Source organism: Macrotis lagotis, chromosome 1, assembly GCF_037893015.1.
Source record: "Macrotis lagotis isolate mMagLag1 chromosome 1, bilby.v1.9.chrom.fasta, whole genome shotgun sequence".
NCBI lineage: Eukaryota > Metazoa > Chordata > Mammalia > Peramelemorphia > Peramelidae > Macrotis > Macrotis lagotis.
The window spans coordinates 485,651,548-485,672,851 of record NC_133658.1 but is presented as its reverse complement, the minus strand read 5'-3'; the positions used below and the strand labels follow the sequence as shown (position 1 = coordinate 485,672,851).

The 21,304-nt window shown below is 36.0% G+C and overlaps 1 protein-coding gene across 4 annotated transcripts in view; it reads left to right on the top strand.

Annotated features, from left to right (window-relative positions):
• VWA3B (von Willebrand factor A domain containing 3B) overlaps positions 1–21,304 on the top strand; it is a 237,656-nt gene that overhangs the window by 97,361 nt on the left and 118,991 nt on the right. For 3 of the 4 annotated variants that reach the window (XM_074213732.1, XM_074213729.1, XM_074213730.1), the window contains one exon: positions 7,786–7,887. The exons of the other annotated variant lie outside the window; for it this stretch is intronic. In XM_074213732.1, coding sequence (XP_074069833.1) covers positions 7,786–7,887 — 102 coding nt within the window. The remainder of the gene's footprint in view (positions 1–7,785; positions 7,888–21,304) is intronic. 4 annotated transcript variants of the gene reach the window in all.

The following is a 21,304-nucleotide window of genomic DNA, read 5'->3' as shown; positions in this document are numbered from 1 at the left end:
TTATAACCACTCATAAAGCCTTGGAGGAATTGAAAACTTAGAGGTTCCTGGAGAATCTCTGAAAACAGTTGCAAAAACCCTCAAACCTTGGGACACCCTGGAAGCAGAGACTCACCTTAACAAAGAGTTGAAATCAAGTCATAGCCTGGGGAAATGAGCAAACAACAGAAGAAAAAAATCCAGACATAGACAATTACTTTGGTCATATGGAGGATCAAAATACATTTGTTATCTAAGTCTTGAAGAAAAATAAGAATTGGTCCCCAGGCCATGGAAGAGCTCAAAAAAGATTTTGAAAATCAAGTAAGGGAAGTAGAAGAAAAATTAAGAAGAGAAATGAGAATGATGTAACTTGGTGAAGGAGACATAAAAAAAATACTGAAGAAAATAACATCTTAAAAACCATACAGGGCCAAATGGAAAAAATGGCCCAAAAGCTCAATGAGGAAAAGAATGCCTTAAAAAACAGAACTGGCCAAATGGAGAAGGAGATACAAAAGCACTCTGAAGAAAATAATGAAGAGGGGAGCAAAGGGAAGTTGATGACTTTGTAAGAAATCAAGAAACAGTAAAATAAAATCAAAAGAATGAAAGACTAGAAGACAATATGAAACGATTTATTGGAAAAAACAATTTACCTGGAAGAAACAAATCCAGGAGTAATAATTTAAAAATTATGACTACCTGAAAGCCATAACCAAAAAAAGAACATAGATGTCATTTTTCAAGAAATGATTAAAATTGCCCTGTTATCCTAGAAGCATAGACTAAAACCAGAATTGAAAGAATCCACCAATCATCTCCTGAAAGTAATCCTAAAATGAAAACTTCCAGGAATATTAAATCCAAATTTCAAAACTCACAAGTCAAAGAGAAAATACTGCAAGCAGCCAGAAAGAAACAATTTAAATATCTTGGAGCTGTAGTCAGGATAACATAAGATTTAGTCGCTTCTACATTAAGGGCTCATAGGGCTTGGAATATGATATTCTGGAAGGCAAAGAACTTGGATTACAACCAATATTCAACTGTCCAGCAAAACTGAACACATTCTTTCAGGGGAAAAGATGGATATTCCATGAAATAGGGGACTTTAAAACTTTCTGTTGAACAGAGTTGAATAGAAAATTTGATCTTCAAATACAAGACTTAAGCGAAGCATAAATAAGGTAAACAAAAAAGGCAAATTATAAAGGACTTAATAATGTTGAACTGGAGATTGAAGGGATGCCCAGCAGTTGAGGAATGGCTGAACAAATTGTAGTATGTGATTGAGATGAAATGCTGTTCTGGGCAATGATGAACATGATGCTCTCAGTAAAAAAAACTTTATATGAGCTGATACAATGGGAAATGTACTGTATACAAAGTAAAAGCAATATTGCAGGATAATCAAATGTGAATGACTTACCTTTTCTTAGCAATGTTGTGACCCAAGAGAACCGAAGGACTTATGATAAAGAATACTATCCATCCCAAAGACAGAGTTGATGGTGAAACATACTTTTTTTCCACTTTATTTATCTTGAGATTTCTCTTTTTTTGGGGGAGGCGGTTATGTTAACTGTTACAAAATGACTATTGTGGTAATCTTTTTTATGACTACACGTTTTTAACCTATGTCAAGTAATTTGTTTTATCAGTGAGGGAAAGTGGGGTGAGAGGACAGGAGAGAATTTGGAACTCAAGGTTTTGAAAGTGAATGTTGCAACTTGCTTTTGCATGTAACTGGGGGGGAATAAAATAAAATAAAATTTAGACAAAAAAAACAGAATGAAAGAAAAAAGATGTGGTACTAGAGAGGGTAGTAAGAAATACAAGTTATCCTGAGTCTCTGCTTCCTCATTTCTAAAATAAAAAGGATTGAATTTTATGTGTCTGAGATCCCTTCAGAATGATTCTTGATAATTGGAAAGTTTTCTAATGATGGAATGGTCATTCAAGATGGTATAATAGAAGGAAAGCAAAGAGGAGAATGGAGAATAGGAAGAGATAGGACTGAGCCAGATGGGGATGAAGGAAAGGTAGAGGGGGTTTCATTTCAGCAGATGAGGACTGAATCATAGGGATCAATGAAGGAGAAGATAAATCTCTGCTAGACACAGCTTCCAATATTTATGTCTGGTGATGACAGAGGACAGTGTTAGTCTAATCTATTTCCAAATACCAGAAAAAATCCCCAAATAAAACCTCAGTAAGATTAGTTATATGGATCCATAAATATCTGATGATTAGGTGCCTAGAGGCCTAACTGAACTCCTCTTCATTTCCATTTACTTTCCCTCAATCCAAGTTGTTATGAAATGACATTCACTTATGATGTTTGTCCTTCATTCATGAAGAAGACCATGACATTAGGGAGGTGATACTATGACAAGCACATGAATTGTATTTGAGTGAAGGGGAACTGTGCTAAGTGACCAATCTCACTTTCTCCTCCAAAGCCATCTGGGTTCAGTGGCCATAAGAATTAGGATGACTGGAGATGACCTTGAATGAGACAAGTAGGATTAAGTGACTTGCCCAAGGTCACATAGCTAGAAACTGTCAAGTGTTGAAGTTGAATTTGAATCCAAGTGTTGGAATTGTCTTCCTGAATCCAAGGCCAGGGCTCTATCACTGTGCCATCTAGCTGCCTTACATGGTAAAAATATACTTGATTCCTGTTTGGGCTCCACTGTCTTTGTTCTTGGATGAAAATATGGAGATGAAAGACCAGATGTCTCAAGTTACAGAAGGTTGAGGCAGTCATTTTAAAAAATCATTTGGTGATACAGGGAAGAATAGGTAGGACATTTATACATAACAAAGATTTTAGAATGAGGGCATCTTCAAATCTAGTCTCTGCGAAGGGATGAGAATGGATTACCATCTTCTTGATGAAACGATGAATAGCAAAAGAAGTTATGTTTCTTGAAGTAGAGACTCAGGGGTCAAGACAGAAGGGAAACCTTACAGTTAGGAAAAACTGGATTCAAGCCTAACCTCTGATAAATATAATAATCAACCCTGGACAAGTGACTTAATCATTGCTCCTAGTCCATTCTCTAAGACTATAAATTACAGAGAGAAAACTGATTTGAACTGGTAAAGGGGGTTTGTGGCCTAGATCTAGACTAGGGGAAAAAGTGGCCTGCAGAGTCCAGAATAGGTTTTGAGATCCCACTGACACCTACTTGGCTCTGATTCTGAAGTGCCTCAAGGTAAGAGGGCTGACATGTTTGGTGTCATTTTCTCAGATCATTTGTTGACACCTGCACTCAAGAGGAGGATTAACAAATCAAAAGAGCAAATGCCAGGGAGAGTGAGAAAAATAAAACCCATCAATGTCCCAGTTAATGGGGAAAAGCTATAGAGACTGAAGATTTAAGTTTTCTCTTAAAATATTACATATGGGGAAGTTTTATGGATTAGAATGCTAGAGATGTAATGCATTTAGATGTTCCAGGAAGGAAAGTGTCTTGTGATGAAAGGTCCTAATCAAAATGTCAAGGCTAAAATCATGTAGAGGTCAACCTAGACCAGGGGGGTGGTAGTCAAAATAGAAATCATAATAAATCCAAAGGAGCAGTTACATCCCATAGCTGAATTTTGAACCTTATAATTAAAAAGGTCAAAAATAGCTAAGTCGTATGGAAGGAGGTGAAAGGGATAGCAAATACGTGAATATTCCAAAGCAAGCAAATAAAGTAGTGACTACTGGGCTAGCAAATACACCTCTATGATAAATTTCTTCCCAGAACATTCTTGACCAGACATTTGTTTCTAAACATGCATCCCCACAATGTACTATATTCATTTCTTATTTCTATTTTCTAAAAGGAAATGTGGTAGGGTGGATAGAACTGGTCCCAGTGCTAAGAGATCCTGGGTTAAAGTTTCACCTTGGACAAATAACACCAATAAGAATATCTAGTATTTATATAATGTTTTATGGCTTCTAAATCATCTTACAAACATTATCCTATTTTATTTTTACAATGATCCTGGGAAGAAGATGAGTAAACCAAGGCATAGATTAAATGATTTCCCAGGGTCACATTGCTAGTAAATGTATGACACAGGATTTAAACTCAGGCCTTTCAGGCTTCAGTTTCACTGCTTAGCTCCCTGAGCCATTTAGCCATTTTTTCTTTTCTTTTTTCTTTTTTTCCTTTTCTTGTATTTTCTTCTTCATTTCTTTTTTGTGGGGTAATGGGATTTAGTAACTTGGCCAAGATCACACAGATGGTAGGTATTAAGTGTCTGTGTTCAGATTTCAACTCAGTTCCTCCTGACTTCAGGGCCAGTGTTCTATTCACTGTGTCAACTAGCTGCCCTTTAGCTGTCTCTTTTTGAAGAAGGAGGAGGAGGAGGAGGAGAAGGAGGAGGAAGAGATGGAATAGAAAGGGGAAGAGAAGAAGAGAAGGAGGCATAGGAGAAGAAGGAAGAGGAGGTGAAAAGGAGGAAGAGAAAGAGAAGGAGAAGGAGGAGGAGGAGGAGAAGGAGAAAGAGGAAGAAAAGAGGAGAATATGAAAGAGGAGGAGGAGGAAAAGGAAGAAAAGAAACAGTAGGAGAAGAAGGAGGAGGAGGTGAAATACAGGAAGAGAAGAAGGAAGAAAAGAAAGAGAAGAAGAAAAGGAAGAGAAGAAAGAGCAAGAGGAGGAAGAGAAGAAGGAAGAGAAGGAGGAAGAAGAGAAAGAAGAGAAGAAGGGTAATATTGAAAATAACAACTCTGTTCCAGACATTGTGTTTTAAGTACTGCAGATACAAAGAAAGTCAAAACCACAAAGACTCAGATCATAAGGACCCCACATTTTTTTTTTTTTGGCTAGGCAATGGGGTTAAGTGACTTGCCCAAGATCACAGCTAGGTAATTATGAAGTGTCTGAGGCCAAATTTGAACTCAGGTACTCCTAACTCCAGGGCTGGTACTCTATTCACTGCACCACCTAGCTTTCCTAGGACCCCACATTTTAAAGGGAGAGACAATAAGAGAAAAAATTATGTACAAGATTATACAATTCAAATGGAAGGTAATCTTAGAGGGAAGTGATTGGCAATGAGAAGGGACACATATGGGCTATATGATTCTAGGCAAATCACTAAAATTTCTCAGTGCCCCAAGAGACTAAAACTATTAATTGCAAACATGTTCATCAGCTTTGACAAAGGGAGTTTCTCCAGTAGGGGCTCCCAATACCAATGAAATCATGGGACTTTATCTCATCTTTGTCTCTATTTAACCGTGTGAATTCCCTAAATTTCCATACTTGTCTCATTTGCTGTTCTCTGTTTTCTCTGCTTCCCATTTTCCACCAAAATATCTTGAATTGGTTTGCATTCAATGTGCCTAAACATTTGGTCTCATGTCAAACTTGATCCCTCAAACATCAATGTACCAGGGCAGTGTGATAGGAGTAACTATAGAGAGGATTATGTTAATTAATACAGTACGATTTAAGTGGCATTGAAAAATCCTGTCTGCTATTAAAATAATGTTCATACTGGTCCATGGTTACATCCTACCCTCATACCTGGCCTGAAACTTGAATCTTTGTATTTCTCCTTGAGCTTAGAGATTTAGAGCATGAGACAAAGCACTAGACATACATTCAGAAAGATCTGAATCCAAATCCAGCTTCAGATGTGGTATGACCTTGGACAAGTCACTTAACCTATATTTGCTTCAAATTCCTCAACTATAAAAATGGAGATAAAAGGCTGTTGTGAACATCAAATGAATAAATCCATTATCATAGTGCATTGCACTGTACAAAAATGCTACGTATTAGTATCTTTACCATATTGCCAGATCCAATTATTTTTTACTCAGTCATCCTTCTATTTTACTTCTTTACAGAATCTGACACTTTTGACCACCCTTTCTTCCTAGATATATTCTTCTCACTGTGTTTTCATGACTGCTTTCTTTTGATTCTCCTCATTTCTATCAGACTGGCAGACCATTCTCAGTTTCCTTTGTTGTAATATCATTTGTCACCCTCTCCTAACTGCAATATATCCCAAGGTTTTAACATCAGCCCATTTCTTTTTTAATTCTATACATTTTATCTTGGTGATCTTGTCAGATTTCCTTGGGTTTAATAATAATCTCTAAGCTGATGAATCCCAAATGCATTCAAACCTAGTCTATCTTCTCATTTCCAGACCCTCATCATAAACTGTCTTTTGAAAATTTCCAAGGCACTGTCCCATAGGCAGCAGGATGGTGCAGTGGATAGAGAGCCAGGTCTGGAGTCAGGAGGACCTGAGTTCAAAGTCTGACCTCAGACTCTTCCTAGATGTGTGATACCAGACAAGTCATTTAATCTTGTTTACCTCAGTTCCTCAACTATAAAATGAAAGGGAGAAGGAAATGTCAAACCACTTTTGTATCATTGCCAAGAAAACCCTAAGAATCATGACTGGACATGATTGAAACATCTCAATAATAAGTCCCAGAGGCATCTCAAACTCAACATATCCCCAAATAAGTCAGTTTGCTCTTCCCCACTCCACCCCCAACTTCCCTATTTTTATTGAGGGTACAACCATCCTTCACTCAGGTTTGCAAATTCAGAGTCTGTCCCTTTCTCTCCATTCATCATCCACTCATAAGTAGCTACTCCAGTTTAAGCCCTGATTGTTTCCTCTCTACTGTCATAATAGTTTGCTAATCGATCTCCTTGCCTTTTATATCTCCTTAACACTAATCTGTTCACACAGTTGCCAAAAAGATATTCCTAAAACACAAGTAGAATGATGTCACTCACCAACTCAAAAGCCCCAGTGGGTTACCTATATTTTCAAAGTCCTCTGTTTGACATTTAAAACCCTTCACAATCTATCTCTAGCCTCTCTTTCTGGACTTATCTTTACACAGGGCAGTTATTTAATAAAGAGGATAGAGTATTGGGCTTAGAGTTAGGAAGACTCATTTTCCTAAATTTAAATTTGGTCTGAGACAATTACTAACTGTGGGACCTTGGGCATGTCACTTTATCTTTTTTGCTTCAGTTTCCTCAGTTGTAAAATGTCCTTGAGAAGGAAATGGCAAACCATTCCAGTATCTTTGCCAAGAAAAAGCCAAGTGGGGTTATGAAGAGTCAGACATGACTAAAAAGCAATTTTTTCATATCCTCTGTGATCCAGCCAGACTGACTTTCTTGGTCTCCTTCAGATGTGATACTTCATCTCTCTTCATAACTATAAACATGCCTTTTATTTTACTTAAGTATTTTTCCCAAACCTTTGCTCATTCTGGACTTTAGTCTTTATGGCACCATTTTTTTGGTTTTCATTTGTAATATTATATGTTTTATTTAGTACATTTAAATATTTAAAAATTCTTATGCAATAAGAAGTCCATAAAAAAGGAAAGAGAGAAGGGGGCAGCTAGGTGGCCCATTGGATAGAGAACTGGCCCTGGAGTCAGGAGTTCCTGAGTTCAAATCCAGCATCAGACACTTAATAATTACCTAGCTGTGTGGCCTTGGACAAGCCACTTAACCCCATTGCCTTGCAAAAACAACTAAAAAAAAAGGAAAGAGAGAGGAGAGAGAGAGGAGAGAGGAGTGTGATAGTAAAGTCATTTTGTATGAAAATTTTTTTTTTAGGTTTTTGCAAGGCAAACACAGCTAGGTAATTATTAAGTGTCTGAGACTGGATTTGAACCCAGGTACTCCTGACTCCAGGGCTGGTGCTTTATCCACTATGACACCTAGCCACCCCCTTGACAATATTTGTTATAATTCTGTTATCCTTTTGTGTTTGTCTTCATTTTCATTTCCCTGTCCACAAAAGAAAATTCCTCTGATGAGAACCTTCAGACAAATGTCACTAAAGGAAACCAGAAACTGATAGAAGAGTCAGCAGATAGCAAAAAAGAAAGGACAGAAAAACCTGGTAAGTGAATCTGGAATTTCCCCTCACTGGTCTTCTCAATTATATTTTCTGACTGACATTGCTATTTCTATTTTGGGAAGTTAGGGCTATTGGCTGGGGCTTGCTGATGATTAATTGTCCATATCTAGGACTAAAGGAACCTGGAAAAGGGAAAACCAGAGATGAGAACCTTGTCAGAATAGAAGAGTCTGGACTTCAGAACCTGTGGTCTCAGAACCCTCAATTTAACAGAGGCATTGCTAACATTTGGTTAGAGGATGGAAGATTTGGGGTAACCTACAAATTACAGTCAAGTTAGCCTAAATGAAAGGAATACAAGAGAACTAATCCATGACCTTAAGAAATCATTCCATGTTTTTGCTTTTGCTATAACCTATCAACAATTAAATCTGCACTAAATGCAAATTGGTCTACTTGTTGGAGGACAAAGTACAAGGACTAGAAAGATATCTCTGTTCTCCATCTTATCACAGAGGGCAAAGACTTATGTAACAGAATTGGAAGAGATCAAAGTTCCAAAATAATTCTTGGGAACACAGATTTAGAGTTGAGAGGGATATTAGATGCTGTCTAGTCTAGCCCACTCATTTTACAGATGAGGATACCAGGGCTTCAAGAGTTTAAATGAATTGTCTAAGAAGTAGCAACACTTTCTGGTACTCTTAAGTCTAAAAGTCTCTCTTGTACCATAGAATCTTAATTTTTGAGCTGGATGGTGCTTTGGAAGTCATTGAGTCCAATCCCCACCTCCATTTTCCAGATAAGGAAAGGTACACCTAGTATCTGAGATATGATTTGAATTCAGGCTTTTTTGATTCCAAGTCCAGTTCTCTATCCAGTTATGTTAAGGAAGTTTAACCTGGAGTCCATGGAAATATTTCAAAGAATCTGTTATTTTGGTTGGGGAAAAAACATCTTTATTTTCACTAACTGCTAGCTGAAATTTACCATTTCCTTTAATTATAAATATAGACACTATTATTCTGAGAGGTCCATAAGCTTCAGCAGACTGCCAGTAGGGTCCATGGTACACAAAAAGGCTAAGCTGACATTATTCCATGGTTTGATAGTAGAATATCCAAATTAGGGTCAGGAGAATCAATACATTAGAAGGTAAAAGAGACTGAAGGGTAGAAGGAAGACTTCTGAGTGGTTGTAACTATGTGAGAGTGAAACTACTTGGAAATTGAATCTGAACCTACTAAAGAGAAATTAGCAGTTTTATTTCATGAAAACATGAGGGAAATTCACATATACTTCTAAGAATGAGGGAATCTTGAAAGAAAGATGGCATGGTGGTCAGCAACTTCCTTTTAGGGAGAATAGACATGAAGGTTTGGGAAAGTGTTGTCTTCCTGCGGCATGTTTTCAGAATGTGACCAAACACTTCCTCAAAACTTGAGGACTATTCTTACTCTCAGTGCTTTGTGAGGGAACCAATAATATTGCTAAATAGAAACTAGAAATTTTGAAGAGTTGAGAAAGAAAGTAAAGATTTAAGGTCATGATCTTATTTTCTTTTTTAAAATTTTTGGTTTTTGTAAGGCAATGGGGTTAAGTGACTTGCCCAAGGTCCCTCAGCTAGGTAATTATTAAGTATCTGAGGCTAGATTTGAACTCAGGTCCTCCTGATTCCAGGGCACTGTGCCACCTAGCTGCCTCAGGTCACAATCTTATTATCATTGTAGCCATTTGAAGGCTGGATCTTTATGAAGGAAAGTGATATAGGAAAAATTGACAACTACCTAAAAAGATCAACTTTCATTTTTTTCAGTTCATGTCTGATACTTTGTGATCCCATTTAGGATTTTCTTGAAAAGAATAAAGTAATAGTTTGCCTTTTCCTTCTCCAGAACATTTTACACATGTGACTGAGGCAAACAGAGTGAAGTGACTTGGACCTGGCTAGGAAGTGTCTGTGGCCAGATTTGAATTTAGGAAGAAGTCTTCCTGACTCCTGGTGTTCTATCCACTACATCCCTAGCTGCCTTGATTAGGCAGCTATAGTTCAAGATGAGCTCTTGGTCAAGGGCAGAATCATATAATAACCAAAAAAAGAATATATTTGCCTGGAGACTGGGAGATTAATGACCAGTAAATAAGTATTATTACTTAAGAACTCTGATCTAAGACAAGATCTCACATCAAGACTGGATTACTGCAGTTACCTGCCAATTGATCTCCATGTCTGAAGTCTATTCCCAGTCCAGTTCATCCTTCACTCAGTGGCTAGATTAATATTCCTAAAGCACAGGTCTAATTCTGTTAAGATTTTCCTTCTTCTCCTCAACCATTCAGTAAACTCTGGTAGCTCCTGATTATCTCCAGGATAAACTACAATAATATCCTCTGTTTAGCATTAAAAGTTCTTTGTAATCTACTTCCTTTCTACTTTTCTAGTGTTCTAACACTTTATTTGGGGAAAAGTTTTTGCTTTTCTTTGTATCCCACTGGTACAAAATAGATGCTAAATAAATGCTTACTCACTGACTGACCTACTCACATGTCAGGAAAAGAATTGTCCAGAGGTAAGTTGTTAAGTCTTTAAGATCTGCAGGTTTGACAGAAGGAAGAATTATAGTATAGCATGGGTCATACAGTATGGCATTTAGAGAAGACCATGATTCCAGAGAGAAGCAAAAACAACCCTTATCATCTCAAATGGCTTCTCACCAATGGGGGTCAGAGTTTAATAAAACGAACTAGAGATCTTAACTTGAAGAAAAAACTTTGACATCACAGATGATAAAGAATCTTAATGTGAATGATAAATGACAAGAAAGGAAGAGTTCATTTAATTCTGTGGGAAAGATTAGAACAGGTAGTAGAACAGAAGTAGCTTTATAGATCAAGACACATGTGGAAAATCATGAACTGAGAAGGGAAGACATTTGGATGAGTATCAAAGAGGGTGGAACTTCTTACAAAGGAGCATGTCATGGGCTTTGGAACTGGATCATATATCATCACACATATCAAAGTTTATCCTGTAGTCAGAGTATCATTGTGGTAAGAGATTCAAGTCACTGACCTTTGACAGACCTCTTTCTGCTTAAAAGCAGAGTGACCAACATATTTTTGTCTTTCCTTGATGATAATTTAGTTTTTCATAAGTAAAGTGTGATACTAATATTCTGAAATTACCTCAATAAAAGGAGGAAATGGTTGATAAAGAAGACATGAGGAAAACCTTGGGAAGTAGATAACATGATCTTTTAGAGTTCATGAAAGATAATGAGTATAACACTGACTTGTACTTTAGCCTTCAAATTTAAGAAGACAGCTAGGCAGGTTTTTATTCCCTCACCAAAAAAGCTCATTGGTAAATATGACAGGAACTCAATTGTCGACACATTAATGAGGAGGAGTGAATGAGAACTTCTAGAAGGTGACTTCTTTTTTTCCCATTAAAGATTTTATTTATTTTGAGTTTTACAATTTTTCCCTTAATCTTACTTCCCTCTCCCCACCTGCCACTGAAGGCAATTTATCAGTCTTTGCATTGCTTCCTTGTTATACATTGATCCAAATTGAGTGTGATGAGAGAGAAATCATATCCTTAAGGAAGAAACATAAAGTATAAGAGATAACAAGATCAGACAATAAGATATCAGTTTTTTTTCTAAATTAAAGGAAATGGTCCTTGGACTTTGTTCAAACTCCATGGTTCTTTATCTGGATACAGATGGTATTCTCCATTGCAGACAGTCCAAAATTGTTCCTGATTGTTGCACTGATGGAACGAGAAATCCATCAAGGTTGATCCTCGCCCCCATGTTGCTGTTAGGGTGTAAAGTGTTTTTCTGGTTCTGCTCATCTCACTCAGCATCAGTTCATGCAAATCCCTCCAGGCTTCCCTGAATTCCCATCCCCAGGAGTTGACATCTCCAGAGGAAGAGATTGGCTAATAGCCTTTACTCTTTCTGTACTGAAGACCATGACACCCAAAGTTCTGTTGATCTCCCTGGCTATATATTTCCCATCTTATTACTACTCCCTATATCCATGACCTATGCATTTCATTCTATGCTACTTGTCTCCCTAGGTAGGATTCTTATGGTCCATAGCTATAAAACATTCCAGGGTCATCTCTAGTCATCCTTGGATTTGAGTGAGGGAGTGCTGTGTTCAATTCTCCTCCAGAGCCATCTGAATCCAGTGACCCGATAATGGATCAGGATGACTGGAGGTGACCCTGGATGCAAGACAATCAGGGTTAAGTGACTTGCCTAAGGTCACACAGCTAGTGAGTATCAAGTATCTGAGGCTGGATTCAAATTCCCATCCTCCTGACTCCAAGACCAGTGCTCTATCCACTGAGTCATCTAACTGCCCACTATAAAACATGGTTGATTCAAGAAGGATGGGCGATACCTTTAACAGAAAGATGATGGACTTGAGGGACAGAATATGATAAATAATTTCAGAGATTACCAATGTATGACTCCTTTTTGCTTAATTATGTTGATTTGTTACCAGTAATAACTTTATTTGGGGGAGCAATTTAGTATTTGATGAACCCAAAGATCCAAGCTTTTGAGAAAAGAACTCACTACTTGACAAAAATTTTGCTGAGAAAACTGGAAAGGAGTTTGATAGAAACTAAGCATAGACTGACATCTCCCACTGTATAGTAAGAAAAAGTCAAAATGGGTACCTGATTTAAACAAAAAGGGCACTATCATCAATAAATTGGGGAATGTGAAAATTTTTTCCTATCAGATCTATAGGTAAGGGAAGAGTTTATGATCAAACAAGAGATAGAAATAAACACGAAAAGTATAATGAATAGTTTTGATTATGTGAAATTGAAAAGTTTTTGCATAAGCAAAATTAGAAGGGAAGCGGGATTTTAGAAAACAATTTTTACAAGTTTTTCTGATTAAGGTCCTATTTCTCAAATATATAGAAGCCTGAGTCAAATTATAAAAAGAACCATTCCTCAATTAAAAAATGGTAAACAATATGAACAGGTTCCTTTGAGATTAAAAAAATCAAATCTATCTTAGTAATATTAAAAATACTCTAAATCACTATTGTTTAGAAAAATGCAAACTAAAAAGCCTCTGAGATGCCACTTCATGCCTATTAGATTGACAAAAATTAGATTATGACAAAAAAAGGAAGATGATAAATAATAGAGTAAAAGTGGGAAAATTGGAACCCCCCAAAAAAAGCATAGTTGGTGGAGTTGCGAACTGATCCTTCAAACATTCTGGAGAATAGTTTGGAGTAATGCCCCAAGGGCTATAAACTGTGCATATCACTTGACCCAGTAATACCACTGCTAGGTCTGAATTTCAAAGAGATTTTAAAAAGGTGGTGGGAAGGACCTATCAGTACAAAAATATTTATAACTCTTTTTGTGGTGGCAAAGAATTAGAAATTATGGGGATGCCATCAATTGGGAAATAACTGAACAAGTTTTGGTACTGTGAAGGAATACTATTGTGCTGTAAGGAATGATGAGCCTGAGAAGACATATAAGTTGATGCAGAGTAAAGTAGGTAGAGCTAGATCATTGTATACAGTAAATAGCAATATTATAACAATCAACTATGAAAGACAGCTATTCTGGTCAATACAGCTATCCAAAACAACTCCAAAGGAATTATGATGAAAAATTCTATCCAAGTTCCAGAGAGAAAACTGATGACCTCTGAGTCCAAATTGAAGTATAATTTTTTTCACTTTTTCTTGCTTTTTTTTTGCAACATGACTAAAATATGTTTTACTTGATTTCACTTGTATAATTTGTATTATAGTGCATATCATTTCAATGCATGGGGAGAGGTTAGAGGGAAGGAGAGAATTTGGAATTCAAGAAATATTTTTTAAAAAGAATGTCAAAAAAAGTAATTAAAATGTTAGCAAAGAGAAAGCAAAGGAAAAAAAACAACAAATGAATTGTACAAGACAACTTTCCATTTGTATATTTTTCAGATAGCTTCCCTAAACTCCACTCTTTTCATGGGGACTATTTTATCTTCCCTATTCCCTCCCTTGGCTAAAAGGCTATGAGCTTCAACATTTGGCTGCATATACCTCTGAGGATGCCAATACAAGTGTTTATCAAGCACCAACTAGGTACATAGTAGACTTAAGTGCTAATAATGGGGTTAAAACAAAATAGTCTTTGCTCTCAAATATCTTACACTCTCTTACACAGTAAGGATAAGTGAATATGATATAATTTGAAGTGAGAGTGAGTATTGCATAGGAGAATTATGAAAGACTTATTGGAGGAGAAAGATGAGCTGAAGTCTGGAGGAATTTTAAAAGGTAGAGAAAGGGGTGAGTGCATTCTAGGACAATTTGTGCGAAGACGTGAAATGGAATTGAGTTCTATCAGTAGCTAATGAGTCATAGTATATAAATGGGGTCCAGTATCAAATAATATTGGAAGAATATATTGGAGCCAGATTCCCACTGGTAGGGCAGCTCCAAACCCACCTTAGAAGCTCGAGGTACAAAATTTCTTTATGATTGCCAAGAAGGCAATTAGGTCAAGTTTAAACTGAATGAGGGTAAACATGGAAGAAAGCCTTTAGCAGTTTATCAAGTAGAAATAAGAAAACAATTGAATCAGGATTAGCTTTGAGCTTATATGTTAATAAATCACTCACAGCTTATCCTTGGCTGGATAAGTGAGAGGGTGAGAATTCATCCAAGGATCAAAATGAACAGAGTTGTAGGAAAATGAGAATGGACTTACCCTACTAAATAACTTTAACTATACAGTGTTTTCCTTGTTATACTGAATATGCTTTCCAGCCACCAATTGCTGTTTGTTCCTATTGCAAATGAATTTGTCATTTATCCTTGCTTTCCTAGCCAGAACTCTGGTTTTTTTTCATGCTAAATGCTTTACACCTCCTTTTGTTTAAATACTGTGGGATCATTCTATTCATCAAAGTATAATTGTGGGTGATTAGTGTAACTTCTGTTACCCTCTCTCTTTTTTAAATATATTATGCTATGTGATATATCCCTACTGGGAGCATTTTGACTTAGATAATTACAAACTAACATTATCTATGTTATATTGTAATTTATATTTTTAAACGTTTCCCAATTATCTTTTTTTTTTTTTTTTGGTTTTTTTGTAAGGCAATGGGGTTAAGGGGCTTGCCCAAGGCCACACAGCTAGGTAATTATTAAGTGTCTGAGGCCGGATTTGAACTCAGGTACTCCTGACTCCAGGGTTGGTGCTCTATCCACTGTGCCACCTAGCCGCCCCCCCCATTATCTTTTAACCTGGTTTGTGGTTTGTTCTTTTCAAGAGTTTGACAGCTCTGATGTAATGGACCTCATCTCCCAGAAGAACTAGTTTCAAGTCCTGCTTCTGCTATGCGCTAGCTGTGTGACCTTGGACAAGTAACTTAACTTCTCAGGGCTCAGAGATTTCTCTAAGATTCTAAGTTAAAGAAAAGGTAGCAATATTCTGCATTGTTAGAGGAAATTCCTTACCAGGAACTCTTTACATCAAATGAAATCATGGATCCAATCCCTATCTGATATGTTAAGAACTTGAAACTCAAGAGGACATACAGTCCCAGGTATAATCATGCTCTAATTTATTCTATCCAACCCTTTGGTGTCAGTAGTGATACAATCTGGTAATTCTTTGTTAAGTTTGATCTGATCATGTTTTTGTTAAGTTTTTTAGTTGGAAAGACAATGTGCTTCTAGAAGAAGTAGTCTACGCAGAGAGCATATTTCTCTGATCTGGATAAGGGACTAGGGGAAACAATTGACTAGAAATTTCATTTCCTTAGGAAGGACCACTAAATAATTAATGGGGGAGGAGTCAGGAGGGAAAGATTTGAAGGATTTCTCAAATAACAAAAAATAATTTTAAACAGATGGAGATTTAGTTGGCAGAGTTCTTCATTGAATCTCTGATCTTCTCATATTGGGTGTTTCTGTAAGTTCACTCCAAGACATCCCTCATCAAGGCAATACTGGTGATCTTCCTCATTTTTGATGTCCTGAGCCAAAGAAGGACAGGGGGTACTCATTTGTCATTCTTGTTCTTCCACATGACTAGTTCATCTGTTTATACTCCTGCATATCCTTTTCTTCTTCTTACTAATTCCTAGTTTATAATATATTACAGACTTTTCACACTTATCACAAAATTCATCATTTTAAATTCTTTAGAGATGAAATTATTCTTTAGCTAATAACATACTGATCTGACAGAATATTTATAATAAAACATTAGAAATGTGGTCCAGAGGGAACTGAACTATGATGTAGGAAAACATTTACTAGTTGTCTAAATCTGGAGTAAGTCCCTTTACCTCTCTGAACTTTAGTTTCCTATTCTATATAAAAAGGAACTAATAAGACTGTTTAGGGGAATCAAATGAGAGAATGGATGTTAAAGCACTTTGAAGTGATTGTGAGCAATTATTTCTGAAACTGGGGGAAAAACCAATTTTCAGGAAGCTTTTTAATGATGAGATAATTTAAGGGAGATAAGGGGAATATGACAGGTATTTTTCAATTGATGAGGAAGGCTAGAAAGGCCACTTAAAGCTGTCCCTCTCATTAGATCAAATTGCTTAAGTTGTACTATTATCACTTGTGACTGAAATAGAAAGGAACCTAATGATCACTGAGACAAGTGTCTGGAAGGATTTTGGATAGCTTACTGGCTTGAAGTCCTGGCCCAGAAGGCACATTTCCAAGAAAGATTCTGGGGAGGTTAGTGTTCTATTTGAGGCTATTTGAGGGAAGAAAGAGAAGTAAAGGGAAAGGTGGGTTAGATTAAGTATTGATGAAGGAAAGGTTAAGGATTAGTCATAAAACATCATTTTATATTGTGTTTATATTTGTAATACTTGTTCTTCATAGAAGTGACTGTTTTATGCATAACTTGACATAAGGTGTTTTGTTTTTATTTTAAGCAAGCAAACAGAAAAATCATTGAATGGAAAAATATGCTAATCTCTATTCATTATCATCCCCATCTCTCCTCCATATCACAAAATTGTAACTCAAAAATCACAGTCCATATAGTAGTTTACTCTGATTGTAAGCAAAGTATATGCGATGGAAAAAAAATTTAGTCTTGCAGATGGAGATTTAATAAGTTAAAGTATATGTCACCATAACCTTGATGATAAATATTCTTCAGGACTTTTATCTAGCTTAGTATTGTCCAGTGCTTAGAAATTTTTGTAACTATCTACCTGTGTAACTTTCTTTCCCTTCCCCCTTTTTAAAATTTATTCTTTTTCTGTCCTCTTTTTATCAGTATACTTTTCTGTTGACAGCAGAGAGCAATGTCTTAATTTGATACATGAATTTTTAATATATTAACCTATTCAGTAAGATTATAAATACACTTGGGCATTAGGGAACTTTACTTTCTGTCTCTGTATTTCTGTCTTTCTCTTTTTCTGTCTCTCTCACATACACACAACTACACACATGCATGCACACATCTACCATCTTATTTATCTTTTCTGGGACCCCATTAGTAAACTGTTCCAATAAATAGCCAGGCATTCTATGTAACATGATAGCTAATCCTAATGAAAGTCTAGATTAAACTTCAGAGGATCCTTAAATACCATATTTCCCCATGTATAAGATACACCTTAATTTGGGGGCCTGAAATTTGAGAAAAAATGAATTATATAAAGTTATTGAACTCAAGCTTTATTCATCATGAAATTCAAGGACCTTCTGCTCATAGCTTTCAGGCATCTTTTTTTGTTTCATGGACCTGAAGCACCAATTGTATCCTCCTTTGAAATGAGTCACTTCTTTCTCATCAACAATTCTTCCTGCCTCCTGCTGAACCATCTTTGTGGACGCAGGAATTCCAATGGCCTGTTGCTCTTCAATACATATCTTCATTTCCCTCTCTAACTCAGGCCATTTTGCTGACCTGCCTCTCATGGCCTTCTTCTGCTCTGATGTTTTCAGTAGGATTTCTTCTTCCTTTAGTCAAACTATGGTTTGGCAGCATGATTTCTATTCACTTTTGCAAACTATATCACTTTTAATATGAATTCAGCACTGTATGAAAATCTTTTCTGAGCCATTTCTGTGCAGAATATGGCAAAATGTAACCTAATATACATGTACCAAATGTGAAACAATGAGCACAAAGATAACAAGTGTGGAAAAGTGGTAAATGCAAGTAAAAAAAACTACAACCATTGTAAAAGATGCTCCCAGTTTTTAGACCCCAAATTTTTCAGAAAAGGGTGCATCTTATTATGGGGAAATATGGTAATATCAGCTGACATAGCAAGCTAGGAGGTGAGAAGATATTAGGTATGTCAATTTGACATTTCATTGCCTTTCTTGTGGGCAGGTAACAATATCATAATGTGCATTAGCACTCAGGTTAATGCTTATGGCCTTCTTTCAATTTTGAGGAAAATTCACTTGATAATATGGTTTGGTTAGAAAACCTGAAGTCTGAAATAGACATTCAGTAAAAGAAAAATATTCTAGAGTATAATGTAGGGCTTAAGGAATCCTCTGTTGGTCTTAAGGTAGACTATCATGCTAACATGTAGTCTTTTATGCTTGGGCAAGGTTTAAATGTATCATTGACTAGGCAACCCTTAGGCCAATGATCATTCTCATTTGGAACAGGTAAAATCCAAAATCTAGGCTACTTTAGTTACTGAATTGTCTGTAGGATATTGAAGTGGAAAGGGTCAAAATGATCAGATAATTTAGAACTGGGGCAATCTGTTAGAGGTTAGGAAACCAAAAATACAGAGATTGTGAGAAAATTATCCCTTTGTTGGATTCAACATGTTTCCTAGATTTTTGAATTAAAAATAAAGATTTGTGGATTTTCCCCTGCCCTCCACCCCGGCCTCACTTCCCCCTTTTATTGTTAATATTAATGTCTCAGTCAACCCCAGCCAGGCAAGTGACCATATAAAGATCTCTTTGGGGAAAATATAAAAAAAATATGTACATGTGACATGCACATAAAATGAAAAACAATTATGTAAACTTACCATGTTAAAAAATTAACCTATTTGGGAAAAAATCTGTCATTTCCGCCACCCCCCAAAGGTAGACTTTTGTTGGGTTATAGAGATGGCACCCATATTAGCTATTGCTTTATAATGCACATTTTCTGTGCCCCTTGTATCCCCCAATTGCCTCAATCCCAAGAATATTCTATTCTGATTAAATGCAAAAATTGTATTATATTAAATCCAGAGCTCAATTCCACCATTTTTTCTTTTCACTGATGTAATAATAAAGGGGGAAAGGAAGAGATAGGAAATAAGCACTTATATTGAAACTGCTATGTGTCAGGCACTGTGCTGAGTGGTTTACAAATATATTCACATTTGATCATCACAATAACCCTGTGGGGTAGGTGCTTTGAATGAGACAGAGGTTAAGTGACTTGTCCAGGGTTACACAGCTACTAAGCGTCTGAGATTGAATTTGATTTTAGGTCTTTCTGACTCTAGGTTCTGTAAGGAGCTAGTAAAAGAGTTATCCTTAGTGTTTTCAAAGCATTTAGTCTACATGGAGTACTTTCTTGATTACTGAGAAAAGTGTGGATATGGTGGGGGTGGGAGAGGGTGTTAATTTTACAAATTCTGATTTAACAGACACTAAATAAAGTAAGCAATTCCATGTGCAAAATAGAACAGAAAAAGAGGATTGTACCAGAAATTGTGAATTTGTCTTGTACTCTTTGCTCTTCCTTTTAAATGTATTATAAATTTAACATGTAATTTTCTTTTTATAACATTGATTTTTACATTTTCAGTTTCCCTTTCTCTCCCCCCTCAGTTATTGAGAAAGCAAGCCATATGATAACCTATTGAAATCATGCAAAACATATATCTATATTAATCATTTGACATGTAACTTTTAGAACCATCTTCCTGATCTGCATTTCACTGTCAGAAATTTTTGAAAGGTTGTGGCATAGGAGAGAAGGTTCATAGGAAAACTGGAGGTCAAAGAGTATCTTGATTTGAAAAAATAGAGAAGAAAATGGAATGTTTCATCTCTAGACTTATGAGTTTGAGTAGATTCCTGAAAAAAAAATCTATTAGTATTATTAAAGAAAGCATCTGGAAATAAGAATACTTCAAAGGCTTAAGTTGTGTCAATTGATACAATAGCACATTCTAGAAATAGAAGGATGAACACATTTACTATAAAATTATAATATCTACTTATTATATTTAAAGTATTTTTTCACAGGTAGAATAAATTATAAAAAGTTATTTTAAAATTCTTATATCGATTGATGTGGTTGACATGCCTAATCCTTCTAGTGTTAGTCAAGAATATTGCCAGATTAATTTTATTTCTACTTTTTGATAGGGTTACTAAATTGCTAAGTAAATCTGGGGAATGCCATAGATATTGTTTACCTAGACTTCAGCAAGGCATGTCACAATTATCTAATTTTATTCTTCTGAAAAAAGATAAAGAGATACAGGGTAGAAGTATTATAATTGAGAGAGAATATTAAATTTGATGGATCTGCAACTGGCTGGATGACTGGAGTCAAAGACTTTTACCGAAGAGTTTGTTTAATATTATCTTTGGAGAAGGTCTAGAATAAACTAATTTTTTTCTTGTGATTTTTATAAAAGTATAAATGGCATGCTTATAATATTTGTAGATGGCATAGAGACAAGATCAAAAAAGATTACACCATGTTAGAACACTGCTGAACCAAATAAAATGCAAATTGAATAAGAATAAATGTATAAGTATTGCCTTTGGGCTTAATAAAAATGCCAAGCAGGGAAGACATGCTTAGCTAGAAGTTTAAAAAAAGATTTATAAGCTCAATATGAATGAAATGATATGACAGGAAAAAAATCTAATATACAATTTTGATGGCACAGTAGATAGAACGCAGGATATGGAATCAGGAAGTCTTGAGTTCAAATCTAGTCTCAGATAGTTTTTGACTGTGTGACTTTTAACCTCTGTCTGCCTCAATTTCCTTAACTGTAAAATGAGGATAATAACAGCACTTACTTTATAAGGTTGTGAGAATCAAAAGAAATAATAATTGTAAAGCACACAACCTTACATAGAATATTTCTGTTGTTTAGTCATTTTGACTCTTTGTGACCCATTTGGATTTTTCTTGACAAAGATACTGGAGTAGTTTGCCATTTACTTCTCCAGCTTATTTTAAAGATGAAGATACTGAAGCAAACAGGCTTAAAGTGACTTGTCCAGCCATCCAATAAGTGCCTGAATTTGGATATGAACTCAGGTCTTCCTGACCCACGTCTGCTATTCTATCCACTGTGCTACCCAGTTGTCCCTTAGAACACAGTAGACACTATATTAAACATTTCCTTCCCCTTCTCTTTCTCTATTCCCTTGGGCTATATTGAGTTATGTAGCTACCAGAACTAAAGAGATGATGGTAATGTTA